The following is a 13,574-nucleotide window of genomic DNA, read 5'->3' on the forward strand; positions in this document are numbered from 1 at the left end:
GTGTGTTTACTGAGAACATTTTTTGAGCCAAATTTGTTTGGATGTATCTGCAAAAGTGTCCGCTTATTTTGCAAAACATTTTCTAAACTGTTGTTATTATGCTTGTGACTGTCTGATTCCAGATCGTCCTTCCTGCCAGTTTTGTCTTGATAGCACTGATCTTCACCATGATTGTCCCTCCTTTTGGAGAATATCCCAGTCTCACTCTGAGCCCCTGGATGTACGGACAGCAGTTCACCTTCTTCAGGTGTGAAGGCTTTAGATAAATCTTTCAGTAACATGTTGGATGATAGATATTTGCTTTTTTCTCCAATTTAATTTTCTTCTTTGTATTTTTTCATCACTGTATTAGCAATGAGAGGCCATATGACCCCAAAATGAAACACTTTATAGAGCGCTTGCTAAAGCCACCAGGCCTGGGCACGCGATGCATGGAAGGAGAACCCCTAGGGTGAGCATTATGACTAGAGATAACAACACTGCTTCTGCTACATCTTAGAGCACTGATGTCTATTTTCTTAGGGCTCATACAATGCCAGGAAACGGTATAGTCAAACAAACACATCTTTAAACTGTATCCATATGTATTTTTTTTAATAGAAGCAAATCTGCAGAATCTGGATCTGGAATAACATTAAACTCATTTAAAAAAAATAATATTCAAATTTGTTGTCAAATACTTTAATTTTAAGCTTCATACTTCCGTTTTGAGTTATTAATCCAAAAGACTCAAAGTCATAACAGTCAGCTCCAAGAAGTTTGGAAGGAAAAAAAAAAAGCAAAAGCAGTGAGAACAGAACTTTTTTTTTTCAGTACAATAACAAGTAGCATTATACAGGGGAGTCCCGAATAAAGGTGGGAGGTAGTGACTAGACCACTCAATCTCTAGATGCTGCTGGCGTTGAAATAGAGTGAGCAGATGGCTGATGGAGACTTCGGATGAGACTCCAAGGACAGTCCGAATGAGCTGGGTGTAGGGAGGAGGAGGGATGAAAGGCACAGTGAGATATTACAATGAATTCAAAAAGCAGGAAAGTTTTGGAGAGCATAAGTAAAGTGGACAAGAGCTGCAAAATTAAAATTTAGACTTTTGACAAAAATGAAATAATGAAGAATTTAGGGCAGCAAAAAAACCTTATTGAACTCTTGCTTTAACTTCATTTAAATTATTTATTGGAGAACTGCAAAAAGCAAAAAAAGCTTCATTAAAAAAGAATAATCCAGTGGCTGAATTATATACAGTGGATGGTTAAAACTACAACTAAGTATATACAGTGCATAGATAGTAGCTTTACCGCATGAGTGATTTTACCTTTGCAGTTTAATTTCTTCACTCCTCTCCCTCCAGAGTTCCCTGCAGTAACAGGACCCCAGAGTGGGAGTATCCTGATGTCTCCCCAGTGGTTAGCAACATCTTACAAAGTCCTGCATGGAACCAGAGAAACCCATCACCTTCCTGCCAGTGCAGCACAAGTAACAAACTGACCATGATGCCCATCTGTCCAGATGGTGCAGGAGGTCTGCCCCCTCGCCAGCGACTGGAGCCAACGGAAGACACAATGCTGGATCTGACTGACAGGAACATCTCTGACTACTTGGTCAAAACCTACCCCAGTCTTATTAGAACTAGGTGAGTTTGAATGTAGTTGTAAACTGTACTCAAAAGGTAAAACCAGGTGGATTTAAAGAAGAAATACAAGTGTGTTAAAAACCCTCACAGAGCTGGAAAATATGTCCTAAAGGAAATTAAAAGGAGAAAAGGTCTAAGGCAAAAGAAAAACAAAGAGCTAAAAAAAAAGAAAGGCAAATAGCAAATATTAATGATCATTCTCCTTAATGAAAACTACATTTCTTTTCACAGTTTGAAGAGCAAGTACTGGGTGAATGAACAAAGGTAACAATTTTATTTCTTTATTTAATATTTTCTTTCCCCATTTTTGTTTTGTCGTTTGTTACAACGACACAGCAATGTGTTAAAGACATGCTGATGTTAGGAACTGTGATGTGAGTGGATATCTTCTGTCCTCAGATATGGAGGTTTGTCAGTTGGAGGGCAACTCCCCATCCTGGATGTGGACCCTAAAGACATCCGGAACGTTTTTCATCAGCTGGGACGGATGCTCAACATCACTGGGGTGATTATTCTTGTGTTATGATTTACAGATCGAGTGTGCAAGTTTGAAATAAGTCAATAAAAATTAATAATAATGAACTGCTGTCTGCAGGGTTACTATAGCAGACTTGCCCTGAGGGACATTGGCACTTTCTTACGATATATGGAAAGTGAATTCAATATAAAGGTAGGTGTGCAGCTCGATAGAAGAGTGGGTTTTTCCACAAATAGCAAAGTGGCACAAATGACTGTAAACGCAAGCAGTTTGACAGTCTAATACTTTGCTTGTGTTTTACAAACCTTTCACTTTCTGATTGTCTGTCATGTCATTGATTGATTCCTGTAAGTTAGCTTAAATGTTTTCCACTTGTAAATTTATTCTGAAGACTACATTTGGAGATCCTCTATGTTGTGTAACAGGCTGATCACACAGTTGCGAGATGTGCTCAATTAGTTCTGTTCTTCTCTGCCAGGTGTGGTATAATAACAAAGGCTGGCATGCCATGGTGGCCTTCATCAATGTGGCTAATAATGCTATTCTGCGAGCCTTCCTACCCAGAAATGCCAACCCTGTAGAGTTCGGGATCACTGCCATCAACCACCCACTAAACCTCACTAAAGAGCAGCTTTCTGAAGTCACTGTGTGAGTAATAACTGTAGTTTTTTCTTTTTTAGCTGTGTTTAAATGTATGTGTTTGTGTAGTCTGTAAATCAACCATAGAGGGTATAAAAGATGGACATAGGTAGAAATCTGTGGGGAAGTGCCTTAAACCTATAATCTTTTCCAATGATCCACAAAGTGAAATGCAAAAAGAAGACTGATTGCCTATATATGACTAGCACATACAGCATATTATTATACATACCATATTTAATGACCCCGCTTTTCACTTGATTTACTACTTCCTAGTGACTATAAACATTTTCCTGGTGGCTTTAATGTCTCAGTTTCTTATTTATCAAATTTCATTTTCATTTTATAAATTATGATGCCATTTAATTTAGTCACATTAGTTTAAATTGGACGTTAAATCAGGATGTGATTAGGGGCAGGCTCCGTCAAATTCACTTCTTACTCATCACGTCTTGTTTCAGCATGGTGAAAGCCAACATGCTCAAGTCCATATTTTCAGAATAGGACTTCAAAAATCACAAGTGATTTTGAATCCACCTTTTTCCGTATAGTCTTTGAAGTCCAGCGTTCAGGTGTTGTGATGGACACTGCAAAAATGCATATGTACAGACCAGAATTTTATTTTGTTCTATCATTTTTCTCTTATTATGAAAAGAAACTGAACAATCAGAAGCTAAAGGCGCAAGTTACTATGTGTGTTTCTAATGTTAAGCTGTGAATTATCACATTATTTGGATTTAGCTTAATATACATGGGTTGTCTTTTCTGTAGGCTTAACATATCTAATAAGTTCAAGTACTGGTGAAAGGTTTCAAGCCACCTTTCATTTCTTTATTTTTTGTTTCCAATGAGCCAGAAGTTCTTTTAAAAGTGATCTTGAGCAATGCGTTCTGAAGCTTTCTGACTGCCTTTGAAAGATTTTCGTTTTCAGTCATTTTCAGTTCAGACTTTGTAACTGACTATTTTCAGAGGAATATATTTTTTAACCACTTAACACTGACTTATGAAACATTCGATCATAAAAAATGCACCTTATTCAAGGGATGAAAGAATATTGTTGTGTTTACACATAACAGACAAACTGGCAAAGAACCAATTTTAAGTTGTATCTTTTAGCACTTTGTTACCAGCAGCCTGTCACAAAAACACATCATTTGTTCCCATTTCTTTAGTTCAATCTGTAAAAATGCCAAAGAAAACAGAGTTTGACAGACATGAAAACATATTGTTGCACCAATAAGTTGAATCCCAAAGATTCAAAAATCATCCTCCACTTCTCCAGAAAAAAGGAGAAATGTGGTGTGGCTCAAGACTTTGGCACAGTACTATAGAGATATATTTATGGCCAAAAAATGCTTTTATTTTTAATTATCTCATTAATAATTCAGAGAAAACCTAAAGCCTCAAACCATTTGTGACTTAGCATGGATTCAGCATTGTTTTTAGTCTCTTAATAACAAACCCCAGAATATATAGAACTGACTTCATCTGCTTCCTCCATCAGGCTGACCACTTCAGTCGACGCCGTGGTGGCAATCTGTGTTATTTTCGCCATGTCCTTCATCCCTGCTAGCTTCGTCCTCTACCTCATACAGGAGCGCGTGACCAAAGCCAAGCACCTGCAGTTCGTCAGTGGGGTCAGCCCTGTAGTTTACTGGGTGTCCAACTTCTTTTGGGACATGGTAAGTGAAGCTAGACTGGCTTAAGTGAAATGTAATAACTGTATGTTAATATATCCTATATCAGAGCTATTTTTCATAATATTGGATTTCTGTCTTCTTAATCACTCTTCATGTTTATCTAGATGAACTACACTCTCAGCTCTGCAATGGTAGTTGGCATTTTCATGGCTTTTGACAAAAAGTGTTACACATCACCATCCAACCTGCCAGCACTAATAGCACTCCTTTTGCTCTATGGGTAAGCTGTTGTTTACTTTAATTTGGTTCGGTTTTGTTGTTCTGTTGCTATGGTATAACAAGACAATAACCGAATAACTAAATAATTGACAAAAAGTTAATAGAAAAGTTAAAATTAAAAGTACAAACAAAGAAAAAAATATTTTAAATTGAGAATTTTTAAAAATATGTTGGTTTTTGTCTTTTAATCTCTTGCCTTTAGGTGGTCAGTGACACCCATGATGTATCCCTTGTCCTATATATTCAACATCCCGAGTACAGCATATGTGTCTCTGTCCTGCATCAACCTGTTCATAGGCATCAACAGCAGTGCCATCACTTTCATCCTGGAGCTGTTTGAAAACAATCGGGTATGTACTGATTAAAAACCATGTAGCCTTCTAACATTTCACTGCACTTAATGCTTATTTGAATTAATCATTACATCTTACATTATGTTTTGCATTTGCACAGTTATACTCACATTCCAGTTCAGCTTCACCAGTAACTACAGGGCAACATTTTCAGTGCTATTACTTTTGGAATGAAGCAGCCACAGCTGAATCGCATACATTTATAAAACATTACAAATGTTTTTACAATAGTGAGAGAACATTTGAAAGCAAAGAATATAATTTTTGTGAAATAAACTGAATAATTCATGAAAAGTTAATAGATGGTGGTTTGATGAAGTAGCAAAACAGGATTCTGAATGAAGAAGATAGGACAAGACCTGTAAAGTCTAGACACTGGAGGATGAGTTGGATGAAACGGCAGGTGATGGTTTGATTGGGGATCAAAGACTGAGGTGATTTGAGTTTGAAAATTGGAAGTAAGATTGGATCAGAATTCTTCAGTGGGAAAGGAGATAAATAGAAGAGCAAGAACAGACCAACACATGAGTGCAGAAAGACATGAGAACACAAATGTTCCTTATTAAACTCACACAAAAGCTTTTTCATAAAACAATACAGTGATAAAACTGTCACCAAACAGTATTTTGTAACAGTGACTGTTTATATTCTAAAATATTATAATACAGCAATATTATGGTGTCATAATATCTACTATATAATATTATTATATGTATTGTAATATGATTGAGTGAATATTATGGTCATTTTATTCTTGCTCCCTGATGGCTGAATGAGTAAAATATGTTTTTAACCATATTTTTTGAATACATTCCTGCCCCCAAAGGATTTGAACACATGGCAGCTGATGTTTACCAACAGGGACAGAATGATCAGAATTAGGATTAGAGTCAGGGGAGTGCTGTTGGAGAGTATATGGCTTTTTAGCATAGCAGGAAAGCACAGGTGTTACTCATCACATTAGGTGCAGATCTATACTAAGTCAGGACAATGTGACAGTCAGCTGGCATGCAGAGCACTAGAAACCTTACACTGAAGCAGTTAAGTGGAATTTCTCTTTTATAAAACAGCTATATAGTAGGTGCTTACACAAAAGCTGATCAATTGTTTGGCACAGCTGGGGAAGCATGAGGGAAGTTAAGCTGCTGGTCTGCAGGGCAGGGGATAACTAATAACTGCAGGGCTTTTAGACTCCTGATTGACAGTTTGGTGTGAACATGTAAGTCGACCACAACAACTGCCAACATCTATGCTGGCAAGTGGAAAATAAAGGAAAAAGAGAAGCAGAAGGAAACTGAAGTTGGAGGGAAAGGGCACATATGTGCAGATGTGCTCTCATCGTGACAGGTGACTGCCTGCTCAAAAAAAAAGAAAAAGAAAATGGAGATTGTCCTTCCCTCCAGATGGTTCTGTCCAATGCACATCTGTACACAGGTTCTCTCATGACATATGAGTCATGAGAGAAGCTGAAGGTCAAATGGGCTATATTTTTGTTGCCTGATATTTCCAAGGATTTCAGAGAATTTGTGCATTTCTATGGTGAAAAAACTGTTTGCTTTATACATGAATACATTTAAAACCCATTAAAAAATTAATTGCTATATTTTAGACTTATCTGTGTAGGCGAAGCAAGACATAAAAATGATCACTGGAAAGAAAGAGGTTTTATTTCAGCTGAAAAGAAGTATCGCTTTCTTAATTTCTAGAGTCTTGTTCTTTGGGAGAAAAATAGGAAACAGCTGAGGAAGGCTGTTCTTATATCAAATGTGCAATTAACATAAGAAAAGACATCTGCTCCAGTGTCAAGCATGACTGGGTGGTGGGTCTACTTTGAAGAAAATTTCAGCAACTTTTTAAAGTTTAACAAGGAGAAACTATGTTTATACCAATTTGATTTGGGAGCCCCTGGTTATGTCTCCCAAGTTAAATTGGTCCAGGCGCAGACCTAGCAATTCAGACAACCCCTAGAAAGACAGAAAAAAGAAACAAATGAACCTCACCTGGACTATGGATACCAGAACCTCGGCCTGGAAGAGTGGCAGCCAGACCTTAGCTTGTGGACCTTATTGGGCCTTCTTTGTACCCCATCTGTAGATTCCACTGTTCGGAAGTGCACTTGAAACCAGGATAGATGATCGATTTTGTAATCATCAATCTCTGGCTGTATGTTGTGTGAACTCAGGTGAAAAGAGGGTGAAATGTCAGCTGATTATCACTTATATGAGGTGTTTTGGGAGGAGAACCTAGAATAGACACAGGACATGCTAGAGAGATGTCTCTTGGCTTGAAAAGCTGGAGGAGATGACTGAGGAGAGGGAGGCCTGGACAGTTCTGCCCCCATGACCTGGATAAGTGGATGAATATATTTTAGGTCCTCAACTTTCCCTCAAAACCAAAGTAGAATATTTGCATTTCCTGGTCATGTATATGAGCTGTTCATTCTTAGAACATCTGATGCATTTCAAAATTTTTTAGAAAAGATGTTGCAATTATGTGATATATTTTTATATTTAGATGTTTGAGGTAACTTTTTTTGTGTGGCCAGTCTTTGCTCGTGTTCAATGAGGGGCTGAAGAAAGTCCTGCTGGTGTTCCCTCACTTCTGCCTGGGACGGGGGCTGATAGACATGGCCATGAACCAGGCTGTTACTGATGTGTATGCCCGCTTTGGTATGTACTGTGTACCTATCCATCATTTTAGCTGATAAAATTTCATACTGTGTGATTTGTGAAAATATTCAAGCAAACTTTTACAAAATTGCTAATTTGGGTTCTCATAGTTTCTAGTAGTTTGTACTCTTAATACCACACTGTAGTGTCATGGCTGGGGTAGCAGACGTGTGGTGTTGAGAAGGAGGACCCAAGATGCAGGCATAGAATGTGATGCGAGTGAACTATTTACACGAGTGACAAAGTGGCAAAAACAGGAAGAGCAGAATGGGGAGTTAACAAAAGCTAAACTGGGGAAAACCAAAGAACTAACCTGAAACCATAAGAACACGGAGTGATGAACCAGGCAGAGAGACACAGAGTTACACAGATGACATGACCATAGGAGGGAAGCACAGCTGATCCTAATTCACATAATGATAGGAAGACACAAGCTGAACACAGTGAAGTCACACATGGATCTACAAAGTAAAACAGGAAGTATACACTGACGGAACAAAGAACACGAAACTGACTGGGAGCATAAACCGTAACCAAAGAACTGAAACATCCAACCCCAAATACATAATCAGAATACCCCCAAACATGAGATAATAATAATAATAATAATAATAACAATAACAACAACAAAACGCTGGGTCACCGATCCAGGACCATGACATGTAGATCTTCTAGGCTAGATTAAGCGTAGTGTTGTACCATCTGTACTGTCTATGCATAAAGTACCCTTTCACTCACTGAAAATTGTAGTAAAGTTTGAGTTTGGACCTCGTCTGTTTCCAGGTGAAGATTACACATTGGACCCTTTCCGATGGGACTTTGTGGGAAAAAATATTTCTTTCATGGCAGTGGAAGGCTTTGTTTATTTTATTCTTAATCTTCTGATCCAGTACAGATTCTTCCTGGACCACTGGTAAGAACACAGCTAAAAGCACACTAGCTTAAAATTTAAATAAACAACAGTAACTTAACCATAGGGTTAGAATTTAGAGCAGAGGAGCTCTTTTGCACTAGAAGCTTCAGTGCTGATGATTTTTTTCCAAATCTCCCAGGTTGTCAGACTACAAGCAGAGTCCTGCACAAGATGAGGATGATGATGTTGCAGCAGAGAGGCAGAGGATTTACGATGGAGGGAACAAGGCTGACATTCTGCAGATCAGGGACCTCTCTAAGGTATACATTTTAATCAAACGACTAATTTCATATTTATTGTGATATTTCATTGCGCATTTTGGATTATAAGACTGTATGAAATAGAAGTTTCAAGGTTTCTTCCAGGCCAGTTTTGTTAATTTCATTTTCAGCTTCAGAATTAAATTTATTTCCAGACATCCTTTCATTTGTATTCACATCAGCATCCAGTTAAATGAAAAATTAAAAACAGAGGGGAAGGCACTAAAGGTTAGTATTCGTGGGAACATTCAGAAAAACTCCAGTGGGATAAGTACTGAATACAGAAAAGGTCGCCACACATTGGAATTACAGCTCCCTTTAATTTCATTAGCAATGTTTCTACCAGCTACAGGTCTCATCATGCAAGTATCTGAAAAAGAAATAAAAGTTGTGAAATTCAGATTATAATGCAAAACAGCCCATAAATAACATAAGTAAATCCCTCTATGGAGATGGAGCAGGAAAGAAGGTGGGAGTTGTTTTATTTTTGTTTGTGTCTCAAGTAACGCGAGAGTGCTTTCCCGATACCAGAATCATAGAACTTTTCTTTATAAATACTGGATAGCAAACTTAATGCAGTGCTAAACATGAATTTAACTATTTTCCCAAAAAATCCACCACCTTTTTTAAACATAAATTCTTATTGTTCGAGCAGCACTACACAACTTAAATGTCTCCCTGCCTTCTCTGCACAGACGTATGTGGGCAGGAAGAGGGCAGCTGTGGACCGGATTTGTGTGGGAGTCCCTGCAGGAGAGGTAAAGTCACTGAGGACATTTATATTGAGACCTACTACTCTTTTCTATTTGCTGTCAGTTTTCTCTTTCTGCATCTCTTCAAATAAACTGACAAACTGATTTGGCATTAGAGCATTACAGCGGCATGGTAACACGCCTCGCAATTTGCAGTTCTATATTTATCTCTTCTAGTTAGTCCAATCAAGCTTGATCGAATGTGATGGAATATGAGTTTCATTCTATATAAATGGGAGTTTATTTAAGTGCATTCATAAGCCTGTTTGCGTTTTTTCCTGTTAGTGCTTTGGTCTCTTGGGAGTAAATGGAGCTGGGAAGACGACAACCTTCAAAATGCTAACTGGTGACACTGATGTCACCTCTGGAGAGGCTTCTGTGGCTGGTTACAGGTACATAAAGTTTATTCAAAAAAATGGTCCCTGGATAACAGAACACAAAATCTGTTCAGGCCTGCATCGGATGGAATTTATTCAAAAAATAGAAAACTTTGCTCTTAGTTTATCCTGCACACAGTTCCAGATGAGTGAAAACCAGAAACAGTTCACTGAATAAGACAGTTTGAATACGGGAAGGTCAACCTGACATTACCTGTGTGTTAACACCATCAGACTATTAAACTCATCACTGTGATACTCTGATTGGGGAAAAAACGCAGCCTAGGAGGGCTTGAATAACAATTAGATTTCAAAGTCTAAATTCTCATTTTGTCAAGGAGTTTCATGCCAGTTATTTGAAAATTCACAGTTTTCCCCTCAGAATACCTGCTCAGTTAAGTGGAAAATGTCTTTGAACAAAAATCTAGGGATTCAAAGAATGTGAAGCACCGATGTGTCAAATGATAGTAATTATTGTCTGACAAATATAAGATAAGATAAGATAAGATAACTCTTTATTGTCATTGCACAGTCATACATAGTACAGTAGTACAATGAAATTGGAAAAACTGTCCTACGTCGGCACTACATATAACACAACACGACACGATATGACACATCACAACGTAACAAACAACACAACACAGTATATTAACTTAGTATAAAAAAGAAGAATAAGTGTATGTATATGGGCATTAAATTAAATACACTTGACAAGAAGATTAGGTAAGCAATGTTTTAGTCCCTTTCTATTGAGAGGAATCAGCTTCTGAGCTTCTTCAGATAGCTTTCTTAAATAATCACTATAGATCTGTCCCTTCTGGAATTGATTGATGTTTTGTTATTCCTACCATGTTAGGTGCTCCGTCAGCCCACTGCACTGAATTGCATTGTTTGTCCTGTTTTGTAGCATCTTGACAGAGATTCTGGATGTGCACCAGAACATGGGCTACTGCCCTCAGTTTGATGCCATCGATGAGCTTCTTACTGGCAGGGAACATCTCTACCTTTACGCTCGTCTCAGAGGGGTGCCCGAGTCAGAGATCCCCAGAGTGAGTTGGACTCCAGCTGCTTTACATATCGAACAGGCTAAGGATGTTTTTCACTCGGCTAGTCCAGTGACACTTTAGTTCAGCAAAGCAGTAGAAATCTGCTTTGTTCATAATGGTTTTGTTCTCTTTTTTTAAATATTTGCCCATTCTTCTTTTCTGTACTAATTTTGCTCATGCATTTTATGATATTTTATGAAATGCTATCTTAACGGGTGGGTTGTCCATTATAAAAGATCACTGTTTTGGATTCAAGTAGCCACTAAAGATGAATCTTTTTCTCCATCTAGGTTGCAGAGTGGGGCATTCAGAAGCTGGGTCTGTCAGAATATGCAGGCCGCTGTGCGGGGACTTACAGTGGAGGCAACAAACGCAAACTCTCCACAGCTATTGCAATGATTGGTTGCCCGGCCCTGGTGCTGCTGGTGAGTTAGCCAGTGACGAAAAGCTCATGAGCCCATTGTTTGGGATTTTAAATTTTTATGCAGGGATTTATCAATGAAATGCTCTATGAATCCAGATGGGAAGCCATATGGGTTCAGTCAAGCCTGGCCTCGAATGTTTTATACACTGGCAAGCAACTGTGCAGATCAGTTCAAATTGGCATAAATCTGAGATCTTTGCCATATGCTGATAAAGAAAAGGTTTTGGTCTCTGTTTGCATGGAATTATGTGCTCAGACATTCAAGTTGGCTGTTTCTGGCTCTGTGCGTTTAGGACGAACCCACGACAGGGATGGATCCCCACTCTCGACGCTTCCTGTGGAATGCCATCATGAGTGTGATTCGGGATGGCAGGGCCGTGGTGCTAACGTCACACAGGTTCGCCTAATAATGAAATTAAAATCCTCTGGACACATTTGCTGCACCAGCTGACCAAACGGTTAACTGTTGATGAAATCATGGCTACATTTGCATTCACTTGATTTCGCCACAGAGGTCCATGAAATGATGATGCATTGCTCAAACATGAAACAGCAGCAGTAAAAATAAAGATGGATTATTGTTGTTTTTTTACCAGCATGGAGGAGTGTGAGGCTCTGTGCACTCGACTGGCCATCATGGTCAATGGAACCTTCAAGTGTCTGGGTACCATTCAGCATCTCAAATACAAGTAAGACATATTTTGACTGTTACTATTTAAATATATAAGTGGTCATTTAGTCACAGTGGCATTTTCTAGCTAATATCAACTAATGATAAGAGCACATAAGGAAACATGTTGAATGTTTTGATGCTGTTTCCTTCATTTAGATTTGGTGATGGCTACGTGGTCACGATGAAAATCAAGCCAGCTAAAGCAGGCTTGTCCCCAGAGCTGGAGCCTGTCGAGAGCTTTTTGGAGACCAGTTTCCCTGGCTGCGTTCAGCGGGAGAAGCACTACAACACGCTGCAGTACGAGATCGCCTCATCCTCCCTAGCGAGGATATTTCAGCTGGTGGTGGCCAATAAAGACAGGCTCAGCATCGAAGACTACTCTGTTTCCCAGACAACACTGGATCAGGTTTGGATGACATACAACAATGAGAAATGACACTGTGTTAATAAAACGGAAGGGTATTTGTCCCATGACAAGGAGGCAATAACTGTCAGTTTTTGTCATAGATGAAAATATTCAATCTTTAGGTTGCAATTTTTGTCATTTATAAAGAGTACATAAATAACTAAACATATTATGCATGTAATGGAGTTTTACCATGAACAGCTAGAACTCTTATGAAAACATATTTCATATAATAGCATGGTTTATTTAAACACCATCTGTGTACACACATCTTCCCCTCCATAGGAGAGATTATAGTTGTTGATAAATATATTCATAATCTGCTAATAACTGCTGTTGTAAGCCTGACATTTAAATATCACTTATGTAGAGCTGGATATAAATAAATTATGATTCAATCCTATGCATTATAATTTATCACTTGCATTAAAATGTTGGCGCACTTTCGGTTTTTCAGGTGTTTGTCAACTTTGCTAAGCAACAGGCTGGAGAGGACGAGGAGTTAACGCTACACAGACGAACGGCAGGTGGAAGAAAAGACATCAAGGTCTCACCGGTTAAGAGGAAAACATGAAAAAGTCATGCAAATGTAGAGGTGTTACTCCGCAGGGCAGTAATATACTGTAAAACCACACACCGAAATTCAACAACTTTAAATGTTTTGCTAGCCAGCTGTTTTTTTTTTTTAGAGTAGAGGTGAATGTGACCAGCTCCCTGCCAAACTGACCTGTGGAAGAGTTTGCTTCTCGAGCTACAGTCAAACTTGACAAGCTCTTGTCTGCAAGTGGAGAGTCATCTTATATAACTTTTAAAAATCAATAATGTCTGACACATTGCTTTGACCTGACACTTTCCGAATTACTTTAAACTTCAAGCTAAACAAAAGATTCTTCTGGAAAAAATTGAGTTTTTTCTGCTTAGACTGACTGGCTTGTATAAAAGTGTACATATTGTATGTTTAATGAATACACTAACAAATACCCTGTTAAGCATTATTTTTATTGTCTATTATAATGAACACCTGTCACTTTT

At 38.3% G+C, this 13,574-nt stretch overlaps 1 protein-coding gene across 1 annotated transcript in view; it reads left to right on the forward strand.

Moving 5' to 3' along the window:
* LOC146613145 (retinal-specific phospholipid-transporting ATPase ABCA4-like) overlaps positions 1-13,116 on the forward strand; it is a 43,650-nt gene extending 30,534 nt beyond the window's left edge. Inside the window, exons 29-49 of the mRNA XM_085377858.1 lie at positions 123-247; positions 353-451; positions 1,349-1,630; positions 1,862-1,894; positions 2,030-2,135; positions 2,226-2,300; positions 2,587-2,756; positions 4,252-4,429; positions 4,552-4,667; positions 4,869-5,016; positions 7,565-7,688; positions 8,472-8,601; positions 8,741-8,861; positions 9,557-9,619; positions 9,899-10,005; positions 10,901-11,042; positions 11,330-11,464; positions 11,757-11,860; positions 12,060-12,152; positions 12,293-12,542; positions 13,000-13,116. Coding sequence (XP_085233984.1) covers positions 123-247; positions 353-451; positions 1,349-1,630; positions 1,862-1,894; positions 2,030-2,135; positions 2,226-2,300; positions 2,587-2,756; positions 4,252-4,429; positions 4,552-4,667; positions 4,869-5,016; positions 7,565-7,688; positions 8,472-8,601; positions 8,741-8,861; positions 9,557-9,619; positions 9,899-10,005; positions 10,901-11,042; positions 11,330-11,464; positions 11,757-11,860; positions 12,060-12,152; positions 12,293-12,542; positions 13,000-13,116 — 2,718 coding nt within the window. The remainder of the gene's footprint in view (positions 1-122; positions 248-352; positions 452-1,348; positions 1,631-1,861; positions 1,895-2,029; positions 2,136-2,225; positions 2,301-2,586; positions 2,757-4,251; positions 4,430-4,551; positions 4,668-4,868; positions 5,017-7,564; positions 7,689-8,471; positions 8,602-8,740; positions 8,862-9,556; positions 9,620-9,898; positions 10,006-10,900; positions 11,043-11,329; positions 11,465-11,756; positions 11,861-12,059; positions 12,153-12,292; positions 12,543-12,999) is intronic.
* The last annotated feature ends 458 nt before the right edge of the window (positions 13,117-13,574 follow it).

The sequence above is a fragment of the Diplotaxodon limnothrissa genome, linkage group LG18, assembly GCF_057381915.1.
Source record: "Diplotaxodon limnothrissa isolate DT_005_m linkage group LG18, D_limnothrissa_male_GT1.1, whole genome shotgun sequence".
Taxonomy (NCBI): Eukaryota; Metazoa; Chordata; class Actinopteri; order Cichliformes; family Cichlidae; genus Diplotaxodon; species Diplotaxodon limnothrissa.